Here is an 18,801-nt window from a genome sequence, read left to right on the forward strand (position 1 = left end):
ACCGCGGTGTGCGATCGAACGTTGCGGTCTATCTGTACCCTTTCCTCATCACAATACTGGGGTCTCAGGGGAAAGCCTAACCTCGCCTGAGTCGTTCTTTCTGAGCATATAACGTCGCGACTGCGTACTCGTCAAAAGTATTGTGCAGGCCCAGTCCCTCGAATCTCTCTGTGCTAGCGCATTCGGGAAGACCAAGGGCGGCTTTGAATGCTTTTCTTATTATTGTGTTTGCCATTGTGATCTCTTGGTTTGTCAAGGCCTGATACGGAAGGGCGTATGTTATGCGGCTAATTACGAATGCGTGAACCAGGGGCCCTATGACGTAAAACTCTTCCAATTTGTTTTTATTCCAATCTCCTGACGTCAACTTTGCGTAACCGCCGACGCAAGCATCGGGCGGTCCCCCGCAGGGTTGTCTGAACAGACCAATCAAACGCTCTCCTCGTTCATAGGAGGTCACTTTTGTTTGCTTAAAAACGAATAGCATTGCCTAGGCTGAGCGGCTTGTCTTATTTCATTGGCTGACAAGAGGCGAGGAGCACGCTCAAGTGGAGAGGGATTTGATGGGGCCGAGCCACTGCACTGAAAACCGATAACCGGATGAAGAGGAGTAACTCTAGTGTCATCTGCATCCTCTTGGAACACATTCTACACTGACAAGTAATTACATATTTAGAGGAACACAATATCATCTTCAAATACCAGCACGGTTTTCGCAAGGGCTTCTCATGCGAAACACAACTTGCAGGATTTACTCAGGATTTACACTCACCATTCGACGCCGGCATCCAAATTAACGCCATATTCCTTGACTTCTCAAAAGCGTTTGATCGAGTTCGTCATCACCGGCTCTTACTAAAACTTAGCTTAATATTCACCCACTTGTTCTGGCGTGGGTGCAAGCCTTCCTCTCCAGTAGACAACAGTTCATGTCGGTCAATAACTTTAAGTCTCCTTTCGTCCCAGTCTCATCTGGTGTTCCTCAAGGAAGTGTGCTTGGTCCATTTCTTTTCCTAATTTATATTAATGACTTACCCTCCTCCGTCAAATCTAGAGTTCGGCTATTCGCGGATGATTGTGTTATTTACCGTAACGTCTCTTCTGAAGCTGACCGCGAATCTCTGCAACCTGACCTTCACTCCTTAACTTTGTGGTGCACAACGTGGCTAATGACACTAAATCCTTCAAAAACTAAGTTGTCTTTCACTAAAAAAACTTCTCGTTTTCCAACGTCTTACTTGCTAAATAATACTTCAGTGGAACTTACGACCACGTACAAATATATTGGAGTTAACTTTCAGTCTGACCTGTCCTGGCATTGCCATATTAACGTCACCCTTGCTTCAGCAAACCGCTTACTTGGTTTTCTTAAACGTAACTTGAAACACACTCCAACGCACTTACGTAAGCTGGCTTATATTACTTTAATCCGTCCTAAAATAGAATATGCCTCAGCCATTTGGGATCCCGATCAAGACTACATTATAAAAAAAAAACAAACATCGAAGCCCTGCAGAACCATGCTGTGCGTTTAATATTTTCGGATTACTCACGTCACACTAGCGTCTCTTCATTGAAGAATCGTGCTGAACTGCAAGTGTTATCATGTTGCCGTAAAATCGCTCACTTATCAATTCTCCATAAGCTCTACCATCACGAATCACTTCGCGAGGACTTCTTTAGGCCACCCCATGCCATCTTTACCCGCTGTGATCATCCTTTTAAAGTCTAACGCTTCACGTGTCACACACTAACTTATGCTAGATCGTTCATACCGCGCACAATAACCGAGTGGAATAACTTGCCATCAGCCATGGCAACCGTAACCGACATAAATGAGTTTCAGAAACTTCTAATCATGAATGAAAGTGCGTAAGCCTCTCATGTTTCATGTCTCCCCCCTTGTTTTACACTATAAATGGTGTTACTACACTTTACACTATACACTATAAATGGTGCTTCTGTGTAACATGCATATTTTCATGGTTATTGTTCCTATCTTTATTGCGGTGATCTTCCTTTTCCTTTTAAGTTCACGTGTTGTGTTGTTTTCTGATTTGTTATACATTAATGGCGTGTGTGCTTTCTATGAAACAGATTACCCTCCATTTCTGTGTGCTTGTGATTCGTATTCTCTTTTTGTACACTTCTGATTATTATTAGTACTACGACAACCTTATCTGCCATGTATTATTATTATTATTATTATTATTATTATTATTTTGTGATTGTAGTTTATCAGTTCCCGCTTTTCTTCTTCGACTTATTATTCATTTGTTACATCTGTATGCGTTACTCCACCCCACCCTCCTTTTTTACTACCCTCCTGCGAGAGGGCCTTTAGGGGTATTCTAAATAAATAAATAAATAAATAAATAAATAAATAAATAAGTGCCTGGCGCCGGCGTCTGCGATTGGTCCGCTTTCCCTTATTTAACTTGCGGTGGCTGGTCGAAAATCGGGGTGGCATGCAACGGAAGCTTAAGAATGACGCTAAAATGAATCCTCAGCAGAGAAGACTTGGCAGCACGAGGTCGTAAACATGCCGAAAGTGCTCGAAAACATTACGCGGCCACGCAAAAAGTTTTGATACGCAAATAAACCTAAGCCTTCCGGCAGGTGCGAGTAGCCAGTGCCTGAGCGGTCGGCGGCAGCCATCTTTTATTCCTTTCGGAACGGGGCAGCCTGCGGATACTCAGCAGAAAACTCAGTTTTTTTCGGCATATTAATCCATCTTTAACGCGTATACGTCACTTTGACGGGGTGAGTTTTTCCGGTTTTGTGACGCCGCGTGACAGGCAGGTGAAGTTGGTGCAGCCCGAAAGCTTTTGACCAATAGCCGAGTGCTAATGGCGAAAATACATCGAATCAGAAATAACTATTTTGTTTTTGTCCGGTCAAATTATGCATAACCAGTGTGTATACGTTATATCAGATGGGGAGATATCGCGGTTTTCGTGACGTCGCGTCACAACCAGGCGAAGAGGGGGTATCGCGTGGAGCTGATTGCAGAATCGGAATAGAAAAGTTTGGAATAGTTTTACGTTATAGCGCCCCAGGCTGATGTTCTCTCCCTCAGTTAGGCCGTCTCTGCTTCTTACCACTCTTCGTATCATTGTGGCCACGTTTCCTGTGACCCCGTTTAGTTTCTGAAGGGTGTGGAATGTTCCAGCGTTCCGCTGTATCCACATCCCCAATATTCTGAGTGTCTCACGAACTGAATTAATTCCGAATTTTCGGCTGTGCACGCCGTGTCCACCGCCCTCGCGTATTCCACGACGGCGTCTATAGACTTTTCAAGAGGTTCTTGCTTGTTCCCATAGGACCCCTTGTGAGCCCAGAGCATGATGTCATCGGTATATGTCGATATGTATATGTCGATTTATGTGATTGTTTATCTAGCTCCAGGGCTAGCTTTCTCATCCCCACATTAAAGAGAAGTGGAGAGAGTATAGCTGCCTGAGGGGAGCCTCTGTCGAGACAGTTGAAGGTGTCGGATCTCGTGGAGCCTAATCGGATTGTGGCCATTGTTACGTTTCGCCTACGACGCGCGGTATAGCCGGCGCGGATGCAACGGACGCCGGGGCTTCGTTCAAAACGGCGGACATTTTGGCCCGTTCAGCGCTGCCGCAACGCCTCCCGCCAAGCGCGTCCAGGCATGTTTCAATGCCACGTGTCTTCGTGTGTGTGTGTGTGTGTGTGTGTTTGTGTGCATGTTGGTGCCCACGCTTGTCAAAGCGCGGCAGCCGGGGAGAGGAGCTCCCCAACTGTGAAGCGAGGAGGTCTGACCGGCGCCGGCCCGGCGGATGCGTCACTTCTCGTCTCAACGTGTCCGTGCGCCGCCGTCACGTGCGCCTCATCCCGAGCCGTTCCTTCTTGGTCTCGACTCCGAGAGTTTAAAAGCAGCTGCCGCCGGACGCCAAGAGAGAGGCTTCGATTTCTTCCGTCGAGTAACGTGGTCTCCCGTTTCTCCACTTCGGTCGACCTGACCGGCCGCTCTTTTGCGGTGCTGAAATAAACAAGTTGTTCTGTTAGCAGTCGACTCATCCTTTGCCAGGACCTTCGGATGCTTCCAGCTGTGCCCCAGGCCGCCAGGCCAACGCTACCCTTGGGGCTTGCGACCGAGATGCAACACCGTGCGGTCACTAAGGAACGAGCGCACGTAGTTATAAATTCGTGTTCCGCAGTTCATCGCTTCTAGTGCCTCCAGAAAAGTGTAGTGGGAGATGATGTCGAAGGCCTTTTTGATATCCAATGCCAGTACAAATTTATCGTATGACTCTCTGGTGGGGTGCTGGACCTCGTACTTTAGTAGTAGAAAAACGTCCTGCGCCGAAACGTGGGGTCGGAAACCGAACATGTTGGAGGGGAACATGTTGTTTAGTTCCTATGTGGTTCCTATGTGGTTCGAGAGCCGGACCTGCGCAACCTTTTCAAAGAGTTTCCCCGCGCACAACGTTAGGGAGATGAGTCGACGGCTGTTGATGTTACGGGTCTCTCCCGATTTCTGAATGAGAATAACTTTGGCTTCCTTCCCTTCTTTTGGAAGGACGCCGTCCTCTGTCCAGACCGTGTCGTTACAGAATTTGGTCAAGATCTTTAGCGTGTCGTCACTTAGATTGCAAATCATTGCGTTCGTGACCTGATCTAACCCTGGGGTCTAGTTTTTCCTGAAGGAATGTGCCGCTGCATAAATCTCATCAAAGGTTATGGGGGCGTCCAGTTCCGGTTGGTCCTGACCTTCGTAAACGGGTTTGGTGGATTGCCCAGTCGGAACTGTTCCGACGTATATCTGTTTAATTTTGTCTATCATGTAGGCGTCCTGACCTTCAAACTCGTTTTCCAGCAGCTTGAGTGTGCGATTCGCGACTGTTCTTGTTTCTCCCGGGTCAATCATACTCCGAAGTATGCGCCATGCTTTCTTTGTAGTCAACGTACCCTGAAGCGAGTCACTGAACTGACGCTAATTGCTGTCGCTTACCTTTTGCGCGTCCTCGTTAGCTTCCTGTGCTAGCTGAGCTATCCGTATCCTGAGTTTGCGACTAAGCTTCTGCCTTTTCCATCTTGTGAGGCCTCTCCAGGCTTCCTAGAGATGCAAGAGGTGACAGTCCACGGCTGGAGTTTACGTTATCGCTTCAATCGTTTTTGTGACCCCAGCGTGAATAACTTTGATCCGCTCGGCCCATTCTCCTATGCCTGTTATGCTGCCGATCATTTTCTGTTTTTCACGAAATTTGGTCCCGTCGGATAGCCTTGCCTTGTCAATAGCTCTTCAAATCCTGGCTGCATTAACCGATATGCTTAAGACATAGTGATCACTTCCTAGGTTTTCACCTAAGTTCGTCCATCGCGTCTCACTTTCGTTGTTGGTGAACGTGAGGTCGGGGGAAGTGTCCTTGGACACGCTGTTCCCGATTCGCGTGAGGAGATCCGGTTGGGTTAGCTGGAAAAGTCCGGATAGCGCTCTACGAGGTCTGCAGACAAGATGCCCTTGGGACTGTCTCCACTGCAGCTCCAGTTTGAGTGTCTTGCGTTAAAGTCTCCTAGCAATATTAATTTGTCCCTACCTTGAGCGAGTCGCATCGCGGTGGTCACCACGTTTTCGAAATCCGCCTGCTTTCGTCTAGGAGAACGTGTTTTAACCAAGTTTTTAAGAGCTGGCTGCACGAGAGAAGTAGGCGTGTGATCGTGGCATAATGCTTTCTTGCTACAAATGAAACGTACATGAAGGCAATAAAAAACGAAGCAGCGATCATGGCTCAATGGTTAGACCCACGGGCAGCTGTGCTCGACGGCATAGGTTCGATTCCACCGTCAGTCCCACATTGTTTTCTTTTTGTTTAACTAAGGTAAGAGAGGAAGGAACCCACCTAGTTAGCTACCTACGTAGGGGCCGCAGTGCCAGGAATCAGGCAAAGGATGCTACGCATTAAATTATGCAGATAAAATGCACATGTTGGAATCTATGTGAAGCGAATATCTTGTGAAGCTGTTAGTGAAATGCTACAAATTTACCCATTTCGTTCCTGCGTGCTCGGCGTAAAGGAAACTGGGCACGATATGTACCGCCCGTTTCTTGAGCAATCCCCCGCTATGGGTATGTGTCATATAATCGAAATTGTGATCATAATCAACGCGTGGCGACCGTGTGAAAGAGCTGGTTGCTGTTGACACGAAAGAAGCGAACGTTCGTGGGTGGTGGTTGCATTACCTTTCTTTCCGCAATGCTACACATTCGTTCTTTTGTGAAATGTTGGAGCTATACGACTAGCAAATGATCTTCCAGCCATAGTCATATCATCCGCCTTAAATGGAGTACCGGAGAGACCTTGGGGGTTTCCACAAGGAAGTCGTCGAAACTTTCTCTTTTCCCAACAATACTTTTCAATATGGAGCATATGTTCAGTGCTTCCCGTAAGGCACGTTCTGCTGCACTGACAGACTGCCGGTTTCTAGTTCTTTTATATCGTTCCCCTCATTTGCAATGTAATAATCAAGATGAGCAAAGATATATAAGCGGTATGTGCGTTCTTCATGGGGTAAAAACATTCGACATTAAATTGTACTCAGCAACCCTTCCTGTTAAAGCGTGCTTGTAGGATAGAGGTTGTTTTGTATCACAATCCACCAAATGTCCACTGTGCTTTTAATCTGAAACTGTTGACCATTGTGTTGTACATTGCAAAGACGCAGTGTTCTTTCGAGACAGCCTACAAAGAACACTGAAAAAACAAAGGACATAGATTACACTATACTCAATACGTTTTCTGCCATTTAAAAACCCAGGCGGCCCTCCTTATGACATGTTTGTTTTGTTAGGCTAATAGTCCACAGAATAGTCGGATGTGTAACAGGGACGCTGAAACTCTGAGGCCTACGAGATGATTTTTCCGCGAAACTGCATTGTATGTGCTTAGTGTGTACTCGGAGCCAGAGTAGCCTCCAGAATCAATGTTTTTATTTGATACATCTGTTTCTCTGCTTAAATATTAGGTGCCGTTTGACCTAAAGCTGTGCCGATCTCTACGTCTGATTTCCATGTAGTAAAGAAATTATATGTGCGTTGGTGGTTTTTATTGGTAGAGCATTGGGCTAGCACGCCACTGTTCGAATGCCACCGTCGGACGCGCTTCTTTATTTTTTTTAAAGAATAAGATTCAATCTACTCGGCGAGAACGCGACCAGTGAGTGACCAACCGAGCGCACGTGCGACCGACCGACAGACCCAGGCGCAACCGTGGGAGGTTGGCAAATGAAGCTTCGCTTTGAGAGGCCGTTCATTGTCGTGTACCGCAATGTTCTAAATAAAGGCCCCAATTTAAAATGGACAATTTCCACTTGTAACTTGCTAGTTCTAATGATTCAGTGAAAATGCACACATATTGATGGTTATGTTCATGAAACTGCGACTGAAACCACTCGCGATACAAAGTTCAGGTCTATATTTGACACAGGGCCACCTAAGTGCGTGTACTTGTCAACCAATCGTGGCTTAATTCTCATGCACCGTGACAAAAATTTGGTAGCGAGGCGCAGTTATAAGTTTTTCATAAGCCTTTAGGTGCGCTTCAGTGGCAGTATTGTGGCGCCGTCTATATTTGACACAGGGCCACCTAAGTGCGTGTACTTGTCAACCAATCGTGGCTTAATTCTCATGCACCGTGACAAAAATTTAGTAGCGAGGCGCAGTTACACGTTTTTCATAAGCCTTTAGGTGCGCTTCAGTGGCAGTATTGTGGCACCGTCTAGAATGCACTCCGAGAATGACGGCTGTTGTGTTCGAGATTGTGGTTGTTGCAGACGTTGCCTCTAAAAAGGACACGTACCCTCGAGGAGGGACTGGCCAAGTTTCGCGATGGAAACATAATGCAATGCCTTGCTTCCAGCCAACCTAATGTTATATACTACCAATGTTTAGAGAAAATGCACAAAAGGGATTGGAGGATGATCCAGCCATTCTTGGATGAAATATGTACTCATGCCCATAATGGCGTACTTGCTTTCGGGCACGACCGAGGCTGCTGGCGCCATAAAATTAAGTATCACTTGCAGATAGACTAAGCCCCTTACGCGAATGCGGTTACTGTAAGTGTATGTTTCTTTCCAAGATGTATCATCGGCAAAAAAGGAGAAAACAGTCCAAGGATTCTATATCCGCGCATGAAGCACACTGGCTTCATGGTGCAAAACACCACCTACTCAAGTAAAGCTTCAAGTGCGGTATTCCACATCTCAGAAGAGTAATCGACATTTCTCACAGTCGAGAAGTACATGACCGGACATACCAGAAAAATAATGAATGTCTGCAGTCCACTGGAGCAAGCAGGGGATCACTGCTGCGACGCCAAATTGTTGTCGACGGAATCTGGCCACAAAGTATTGCTTTTGCCAAACTCTCTGTAACATCGTTGTACGCTACCCCACAGTGTTAAAAAATCCATAGAAACCAAATTTTTCTGACATGAGAAGGAATAGCAAAGTGTAGTGACTGGTGCAGTAGTGCAATATTTGTACTTTCTAGTGACATAAGGACATATAGACAGTCGGCGAGCATATTAATATGACACATTGTTGGAATTTTATACATCGCCAAGCAATGAGCCAGGAATACGGCCATATAAACGAGAATGTAATACGAAAGGAGGATAGAAATATTGCAAGAGAGTGATTCAGAAAAATGCTAATTGATCGCCGATTGGTCATCTTTTAGAAAAGTGGTCATGGACAGTATATACTGTGTATTGGAAACATTTCCAAGAAATCATTCAAGATGGAATCTATGCTTGACGAGCTTAGCATTCATTGGAAAAGCATAATGATGCTTACAAATATTACGAACTCCAAAAGAGATGGCACTTTCAACTGATCATATGTCAAGGTTTATTTTAGCTAGGTGCTTCTGCGTAAACAATAGAAGAGGAATCTTGAGCCACCTGGCCACATAGACCTGTAGAATGGCTCCGGTTGTGGGACAAATCCCGGCTAACTTGCCCCGGGGATATCTCGGTCGTATGCTCTAAGAAATGTTTTCGAAGCAGCTTACCTTTGAGTCCTCTTTCATATTCCTTGTTTTTTGCTTGGTTAGCCGCACCGCACACGAGCATCACACATGACACGAACCCGCCAGAACACAAAGTATGACTTGCTATTGCAAGGGAACTTATTTATTTTATATCTCGGGGGCACATATTACACACTATCTAGAGCCCATAAAGGAGAGATTGTCACGAGCAGTGAAACTTTAAAATCGCTGTCTACTCGTGTTTCACCTGAGCCAGATGTATGTGGTAGCATGGTGCGATTGTCTGCCATGTTATCACTCACGCTGTGTTCTTTGGCATTTCTTGGCGACTAGCGTGGTTGGGCGGGTGCCTTCATTACAGCACGTGGCCTCTCGAGTCCACGCCGCCACTCTGGTGGTGACGTAAGGGCTCCTCACTTCGACCAATACTGGCACTCACGTCCATCTGCGGATACTCCAGTTTATCCTCCTCGATTCACCTGGTGGTCCGCCGAGGGAACTCGCATAATAACCCCGTCCGCTGAAACTTTCTGATGTCCCATAGGACGCTCCATGAAACGAAAACAACGACGAGGGGCTCGGCGGCACACGCGCGACAAAGTTACACCCAGATGCCGCAGTTCAAAGTACATAAGTGCTTTCGTGCGGATTCACGACGACTCGTGAGACGCCTGCATTAAACATTCGGCACCGACTGCCGTGCTTCAGTTGTAGACGTTCCTCGATGCACCTATGGCTACACGTGTTCTCAGGCTTCAGCAGAGGCTCAAGTTCCCGGACATCGATGCTTCGTCATCCATGCCGACCACTTCAGCGCTAACTTGAGTTGCGTCTGTGCGACAACGCACAACACGACAGTGCTGCCAGCGCCAACAAGATTAATGATCCGATAGAATGGAAGTCAGTGAACCCTCTCACGTTTCGACTGATGGCCTATAGGTGGAGCAATATATAGGTGGTTGAAATCAAGAGTAAGAAGTGATAAATTTAATTTCTTAATTTTGCGTTTCGGTTGCATTTTCGGCACCTTAATGGCTATACGTACAAGCAGTCTGCATGTCTGGCAATTTTTGTGCCGATCCCTGTAAGAAACTGTGCAAGATTCGTCGAGTGTTGTTCCCAGCACCACGAAACCTCACGCTATCTTACGATTACCTTCAATACGACGAGACGCGATGCATTAAAAAACAAATTCAGCTTCTTTTATAAAGTTTACAAAGCCAATTAACCATACTTTGACTGAGCAAAATACGTGAGCCAACCATGCTTCATTCAAGACAAGCGAAATTCATTCAAGACAACGAATACATAATTTGACTGTGGAGGGATTTATTCTTGTTCCTTAATGTAGTAGTGACGTGCGCGAGTACTTGCCGCATGGCAGACGGGAATTTCCCAATATTTACAACTTCATTGTGAACCGGGAGTGCAGATTTTTGGGCTAGTCAGTTCGTTGCATTATTCGAGGTCATAACACTAGATTCACAGGGACAAGACGTGCGCTGTCCTGTAGTCTTTCTTGTCCGTGTGAATACAGCGCTATGACCTCAAATATTCACTGTGAACTACGTAATTACGAAAAGTAGATGAAACTAAGCTTAACGTTAGAGTCCTCTTAGCGGCGGATCATCATTAATTTATCTTAAAATACTTTCGATAAAACAAGCGTTACATACGTTTTCTGCAACCACACTCATTCCGTAGACGGCGTAATGATAGAGTAGTCTTAACGGCAAATTTCAGTACGATTTTCTTCCAAGATACCTACATTAGATTGGGAGCTACAGAGCATTCGTGAGAAACTGCGAGACGAAAATTTTTTCGTGTTGACGCGACGCGCAGACGGACGGACATCGAGTGCCGCCGGAGGGTAGCTATATACAGCTTTGCTGTAAAAAGCTTACGAAGCCTTAGAAATGGCTACATCGATGCGACAGGAGCGGCGTACGTGGCGCACACACACATTTTCACCTGAATTCAAGCGATTAGCAAGCCGCTGTTTCGGCGTAGCGGCTTAAGCTCTTGCACCATTAACGTGACCAGAATCGTAAGCTCGTGGACGCGCACCTGTTAGGACGAGCTATTGAATGTGCAACGCTAGCTGGACGCATTGCATATATATCTTCCATCAGTATGCAGTGTGCGCGGCACTCTAGAATTTTCACATCGGCATACATCACCTTGACTCGAAGAAATGTCCTCGCCTGCACGGTATATACACAACACGGATTGCAGACGCGGAACACGTCGGCCAGAGTTGGTTGCAACTGATGCATGTTGAGCGATTTTTCCTGGACACGATCGTCAGCCGGCCAAACTGAGTAGCGTGCGCCACCAAGCTCGTGGTGACGCTATACATTCAATTTTTCATTTTTGACGGAAACGCAAAGAGAAGGCTTTATTCGGCTGCCACTACACGCATGGGGCACTTGCGTGCCGTCCGCCACAAACACTATATACGCGGAAGCTGGCGTACAAATCACGTGCATGTATGGCTGAGCTTAAGGATACCTTTGGAAGGACTTTGAAAATCTGCTGCTGGAAGTGGAGTCTTAGTTTCTCAGTCGTACGAATGCAAATAAAAGCCGCCTGTGACGGCAGTCTTTCGCAAGTGAGGCAAGACAGCAAGAGAGAAAACTGCGAGCGGTAAAAAAAAAGCACAGCAAATAGAGCAGATCTGTGCTCATATACGTGGATTGACGCACACGTGCTCAAATTAAAACAATCAGATGGAGAAATTATAGACGATTGCGCATTTATTAATGTCGCCCTATTTACGGGAACAATTTATGCTCGGCCAGCTGTATCTCCATTGCAAGTAAAAGATGACTTCACGCTGCAATACACCCATCACCAAAGTCTTTTCTGGTCGGTGTGTCCATGTCATCTGTAGCTTCTATGCAAACATTCGGGCATTGAACTCTCGATTAAGTAGCATAACGTTCGTTTTATGCGTAAATCAAAATGCAGTACTTCAAAAAATGACGCTGCGCCTATAGAAACTGTTGTACACAGGAAAATGTGCATGCGTCAGTTCGTTCTTTAGAAAAAAAAGCGCGTAGTCGGGCAAGTCATCATTGTGAAAAAAAAAATAACGTTGAGTTCAAGGCGATATCTTGACAACTGTGAAAGATATATGCGAGGCGTTTCATCTCTAACTTGGTCGAGCACTGGTTTGGCAACGAGCGCCTGTAGGCTACCACGTCAAACAACGTTCAATACATCCATCAGCATCGACGGGGAAAAAAAAACTCCGGTCTTGTAAAAGTTCTTTCAGGCGAAATGACGGAACAAAGAGACTAAATAGATGTGTATCTAACTATTTCAACGCCACAGGAGGGGCCTCCTTGCCTAACGTGTGATACAATTAAGCTATACGCCAAAAATAAAGCACAAACTGAATAAAACCATTTCCAGTGCCCCGGAGGGAGTCGTGTCATTCAGCAGGCGTCTGGCCGCCGAGGAAGCCGGCCCTCTCCACCACGTTGACGGCCACAATGGCCATGCTCATAACCACAATCTTGGCGAACATACCCAGGAGGAACTGAGGAAAAAAGATGACCACACAAAGGATGACTCAATTAACTGTACGATACACAGCTTTACGATCTGCACAAACTGCATGTGGGGAATTAAACTTTGTAAATACGAGCTCCAAGGAGTGCAACTACGAAAAAAGAAAAAAACTTATGTAAGCGTCTTACGCATGCTCATTGTCGTGAAGATTGTGTAGCTATTCCACCAATCGCCATCACAAGCAGTGAGTGGCAGAACGCTAGCTAATAATCAGGAAGTTCTGTTTCGTAAGAGAAGTTTTGTGAATACGGGCCTTCGGGGCGTTTTCACAACGCAGGCTTTACGCTAGACCGATCCGTAAGAACATACACTGTTTGATCCGGTTGACGTAAATGTTAACGGGAGCAGCTGACTTATATCGCAGCCAGTCCTTACAAACACTGTGAATCTGGCCTCGGGTGTCCTTTGGTTGTTATGCTGTCAGAACGTTGCAATTCCCCAGAAGTGACTGCTCTGCCATATTGTGTTTATCGAGACTCTTCTAATTAGCAGAATTTTAAACACGTGTCGTTATGACTGCGCAGTTTCGACTAGCTAGTTGTCCTTGTTACCCACCAGCTTCCAGAAGGGCACCCTCGAAAGCTCGTGCAATATGGCGAGTGGCACCGACGCAGGCATGATAAAGTTGCTGGAGGCGCCCACTATAACTGGGATAGCGTAGTAAGCCGGGTACATCTGCTTCAGCTCGGCCTGCAACGATGGAGAAAATTGCAGCGGCACCAAAAGGCACGCACGCTCACGCGCACGCGCACGCACACGCGCACGCGCACGCGCACGCGCGCGCGCACGCACGCACGCACGCACGCACGCAAGCGCTCCCAGGAAGCGATATTCTTGCGTTGCTGCGTTGTTTGAAAGGATTTGCTTGCAACCAACGGTAGCCGCCTGGACAAGAAGTCACACCGTTTTAGTAGGGTTCTTACCTGGCCGGTTTTCAACCGGCATTGCTGTTTCTTTTTTGCCTCACATTGCCTGCTGCAGGTTCGATAACGACACCGGCGCGCCATCTAACGGTTTTCCGCGGCTCTCCCTAAATCGGCCAATTATAAGTTGCCTCGCAAGTGCTCTGTCGTGCATGCGCACACGGCAAACAATGTAATTATAACAAATGGATTCATTCCAAGTTCCTTAAACTGTTCGCTGACGTAAAACTGGAATATTTCCTAAAGCTGCGGGACTAATCTGTCGATCCTTTCACATGAATCTTTTTTCTGAGCTTTTTCCTAAGAGTTTGTAGTGAACTCCACCTATGCGCCGCTCACGACCTGAACCACCAAGGACGCCTCTCCCCGCGGTAAACCAAAGCGTGAAAGAATGAGTAACCCTGTGAGGAGCTGAGGAGCGCAGCGGGGAGGCACCCTGCCGGCGTTCGGAGAGATAATAGAACTCTGAGCCTATTGTTTTGGACCCGCAGCTCTTAGTCACATTACCGTTCACCCGCAATAACGTCTACGCAAGTCCATGCTCAACTTCAGCCTCTCGCTGGTTTGTCCTCTCGGCGGCCACCCACCTTTGGCGCTTCTCGCGGCAGCGGTCGCAGACTGCCCTCGTCAACTGCCGTAGACCAGAGCACTGTAACGTAAAGCTATACTAATCTGCTTCTGTTCAGTTTTATTCGTTAGCGTTGCGCCATTGGTCAAACATTTTGGGGGCAACACCCCGTACGCGAGACGTCACGAAAACTCCAATAACTCGCCATCTCAGGACGACGTGTACGTATGCACTTGTCATGCATGATTAGGCCTGAACAAAAGGAAAGAAAGAGAGGTTGTTTTTTATTATTTTACGCCTTCGTCCCCATTAGCGTTCAGCGATTGGTTAAAACGTTTTTGGGCCACGCCTAGTTCGCCTTTCTGTCACGCGACCTCACGAAAACCGTGGAAAGTTACCATGTGAAGGTGACATGTACGGAACACATATCCGTATTGGCGGCATAATTTTTATCCCCCGTAGCAGGCCGCTGCGATCATCGACGAGCCACCGCAAGCTAAGCAAGAGGAAAGAAACCAGTTGGAAACAACGACGTCGCTTTCCACATTCGGTTATCTACTTTCACTGCGCTAGCTCGACACCACCAAAACTTTCCCTTCTTCTGCGTAAGAAAACAACAAAAAGGTGGCATAGTGACAATGCATTCTGCTCATCGATTCCATTCCTGTGCTGTACGGGGGAAAACGTGTAACTGATAACGACAGTTATACTGGGGCCGTATTCTGTAGCGGTTCCTTTGGGAACCGGTTCCCTTTGGCTGTTACGTCTGGATTACGTCACTCGGAGAAAGAGTGGAACGGGGCGGCGTGAGGGGAACCAATCAACGAGCGGCGGTCTGCCGGAAGATCACGTCATCATTTTTGTTTGTACTTAGGGGACGGTATAGCAATTGAAGGATGTTGCTGGTTTGATAAAAAAACATTGGTTTGTATAGAACACTTGCAAATATATTTTCAGTAATAAATGTGAGCTTGCGGCGCAGACCGCTACTGGGAGTTGTAATTTTATTTGTGTTGTTTTCTTATTTAGTCGCTAGGTGGTGTGCCATACGTTATGCAAACAAGTTGCCTCGCTTTGTTTACGTTTTGGACTTGCCAGTTCGCGCGCCGAATCCGAAACTGGGTCCTCATGTTTGAGCGAGGCCGCGCGATATACTCGTGTCATTTGTTGAAGAGCACCCCTACCTTGCGAAGGCGTCGTGTGTGCTGGGTCAACAGCTGACGGCGGCGCGCAAGGAGGAGCTCTGGCAGCCAGTGACTGCCTTGCTGAATGCTGAGGGCCCGGCAGTGAAAACTGCAGCCCAATGGCGCGGCGTGTGGAAGAAAGATGTGTATAACGCCCGCCGTGATGCAGCCGCCTTGCACGCCGAAAGCAGGTAAGCACACTCGTTGACGGAGCTTTTGCGCACCATATTCTAACAAACGTGTTAATCACAGAGGAACCGGAGGAGGCAGCCTGCCCGGACCGCGAGGGCGCGTCCTCTCCCTAGTTGGAAGGGCGAGCGCCATCGGAGTCTGCCCGCCGTTCTTCGAGCCCGACGAAGAGGCGAACATCAGCGCATGGGTTTCAATAGGTCAACGCCAAGTCGACGCGCTGTCGCGATTTATGGCAACACACACGCTTTTAATTTTTCAACTTTGCCCCGTGCGGTCCGTTTATGGAACGCACTACCAGATACCATTGCATGCTAATATAAACACACTGCATTTCGCAATCTGCTAAACGATCAATATGCCGTTTCAACCGTCTAAACACGTCATGTCTTTTGTAATTTTCTTGCATTTTTTCTACAAGTTAAAGAATTTCAGTGGTCCCAATTTCTTTACAATACTTACTACTGTATAACATGCAAAAATGTTTACAATGTTATTATGCTATTATGTTGTTGTTTACCATTTATTGTTATTGCTCTACATATTGTATTTGCTAATGTAATAATTTTCCATGTTCTGTGCGTACTCCTTTCATTATGCTGCAGTTTATTTCTTTCCCGATTCCATACTAATATGTTACCGTATTTCCCCATTTACACTATACCTTCTCGAAGGCCTGTAAGGTACATGTAAATAAATAAATAAATATTTACAATGTTTGCAGATGACTGTATAGTATATAGGGTCATCAACAGCGAATCTGACCAACAAGCACTACAACACGATTTGGATTTGATTGCCATATGGTGTGAAAAATGGAAAATGTCACTGAATGAGAAAAAGAGTGTCCACGTCACCTTTACCTGGAAGAGCTAATACGACAGCAATCGTAACACTATAAATAATGCTACTCTTGAACAAGTGTCAGAATATAAATACTTAGATGTATTTTTTTCTGCTGATCTAAGGTGGAACAGACACGTTACTCATGTTAGGAACAAGGCTGTCGGAGCATTAGATTTTTTGAAACGTAACTTTAGTAGCTTGCCACAGAAACTTAGGGAGCAACTGTATTTCACACATGTGCGCAGTACACTGGAGTATGCGTGTGTTTGCTGGGATCCACATGCTACAGAACTTGTAGATAAACTAGAAAAAGTGCAGAACAGGGCAGTTCGGTTTGTCCTTGGCAATTATGACAGGATGCTTAGCATGACAGAAAGCAAAAAAGCATTAAATTGGCATCTTCTTGAACACCGTCGCCGAAATCTCAGATTAAAATTTCTTCATAACATATACCACTCTAATACGGGGATAGCCAGGTAATTGTATTTTCAGCCGCCCACATATGTTTCTAAAAGGCGAGATCACAAATTAAAAATATGTGAGATTCCTTTTGACCCTCTATTGCATGAATTATGAAAGTCATTTTTTCAGCTTTCATTATTGATTGAATGAACAAACATGACTGTAATAATAAAGATAAAGCTTTGTGCCAAATATGGCACACCATGAAGATGGCTGAGCGCTCTTGCTGCCATGGGCGGAAAACAAAGCTTCACGGATGGTGGCCTTTTAATGTGATGTGGGGAATGAAATGAAACAGTTGTTTGCTGCGTTCAGGCACAGATGAATGTTTCACTTCTTCTATCTTACCAACGACTTGTTTGTGCAAGGTGGCCGCTTACATCTTTGTTTCTTCTCGTCAAATTCTGGCCAGTGGCTGACTTGGTCAGATCGGTCGTCTTTGGGTCGCTTTGCGGCCACTGGTCCCTGTGCTTTTTTGACTTGAACATGGAATTCGATGTCCTGACTAGAAGTCCTTCCTGGTCGCTAGTTGGGTAGGCACTTGTTATGCGAGGTAAGGCATTCTGCAATTTCTGCTTTTAATTGAGCCAGCGGTAGTACTTGTCTCCTCCTAAGCTGCTCCTGCACCCTCCTGTACAATACCCATGCTGTTAGTACCGATAAGTCTAGCATAGGCGTAAAAATTCGAAAGTGCCATTTCTTCGACATCTGATATGCATGCAGTAAAGTCCAAACAGAGAGTCCAGCAGGTCGACACCACCCATGTGCCTGTTATGGACCTTTACTACGCTGGGGCAATCAATTTCGCGAAACACCTTGGGGGAGGTAAACCAGCGCCGAGTCTTTTGGACTGGATCTCTCCCAACAAAGCTCGACAGAAATGTCACGGCGCGGTTGTCGTATCAACGCACACACGATAACTCTACGTCATCTATCGCGCTTGTGAGTGCCTCTGAAGCACCACTTCCTTTACATTTCAGTTCCTTTTCACTTTTCAGGCGGCTGTTTGGTAGACAATTCGCCCTCACCGTACCGATCGTCAAAATTACATCTTGTGATAGAGTGACCTGCAGCTTCGGGCTATTGAACAGATGGCAGCACGTTACCATATGTTGTATTTCAAGTTCATACTGTGCCAAATATGGCACACACCGATTTCGGTTTCTCTGCTGTAGTTGCAGGCAAAATTGAGAAAACTAGTAACTGCCTTGAATTGGCGAGGCCAAAAAATATGCCAAAATAATTTTCCTACGTTTCTGCGGTCGAACTTTTCAGAGAAAAAAAAAAACCAATTGCTCGTGTTTGCCCCCTCCGAGTTTCACGTCGCATCCCAAAATCTACTTCACCTCTGTTTTGCGTATCACTCAAGAGAAGCAAGCACTTGCCCATAATAAGTGCGCATAACTACGAGATTTACTCTGACGGTATCACATTCTCAACTGGGAATCTCACACATGCGAAAAAGAATGGTAACCGGTATGTGCCAAATATGGGACGCCATGCAATAGAGGGTTAAAAGTGACGCTTTCCGCTACTCTTTCTATGTTCGTACTATAAGAGACTGGAATACTCTACCACCTGACACTGTCTGTATTTGTTCAAATGATGATTTCTTCCATGCTTTACGAGTGTAATTCTGAGTGTTCATTTATATGAGTTGTACCCTCCCTGCTGTAATGCCTGAATGGCGAAGCAGGTACCCAATGAATAAAATGAATAAATAAAGAAATGTTTCATTGTCATGATTTTGTTTATATTGTTGCACCTTGTTAAGCAGCAATTACGAGCATTATGTGAAATCATGTGTGCAAGAAATGCAATGTTGAAGCAACTCTTGAGTTTAAACAAAGCAGTAGTAAGCATGAGTGTCTGCTATTTAACGAAATCCTGCTCCAATAAGTGCTTGACATGTCTCGTTTGTTGCTATACGTTTCAATATGTGCTATACAGATTGCTGACGACATTTCAGTTGCTGTGTAACTCATGCTGCTCTTGCGTGTCACACATGAACAGACATCTTCAGCTTTGGAA

At 46.0% G+C, this 18,801-nt stretch overlaps 1 protein-coding gene and 1 long non-coding RNA gene across 2 annotated transcripts in view; one reads left to right on the plus strand and one right to left on the minus strand.

Annotated features, from left to right (window-relative positions):
• Positions 1 to 11,416: 11,416 nt before the first annotated feature.
• The window catches only part of LOC126541575 (uncharacterized), a 70,347-nt gene continuing 62,962 nt past the window's right edge, over positions 11,417 to 18,801 (minus strand). Inside the window, exons 16-17 of the mRNA XM_055076253.1 lie at positions 13,154 to 13,288; positions 11,417 to 12,566 (exon numbers count right to left, since the gene is read on the minus strand). Coding sequence (XP_054932228.1) covers positions 12,459 to 12,566; positions 13,154 to 13,288 — 243 coding nt within the window. The 3' untranslated portion in view covers positions 11,417 to 12,458. The remainder of the gene's footprint in view (positions 12,567 to 13,153; positions 13,289 to 18,801) is intronic.
• LOC140216752 (uncharacterized) lies at positions 14,803 to 18,499 on the plus strand. Its single transcript, XR_011893421.1, has 2 exons — positions 14,803 to 15,464; positions 15,526 to 18,499. It is a non-coding gene; the product is annotated as an uncharacterized lncRNA (long non-coding RNA).

The sequence above is a fragment of the Dermacentor andersoni genome, chromosome 3 (genome assembly GCF_023375885.2).
Source record: "Dermacentor andersoni chromosome 3, qqDerAnde1_hic_scaffold, whole genome shotgun sequence".
In the NCBI taxonomy this organism is placed as follows: domain Eukaryota; kingdom Metazoa; phylum Arthropoda; class Arachnida; order Ixodida; family Ixodidae; genus Dermacentor; species Dermacentor andersoni.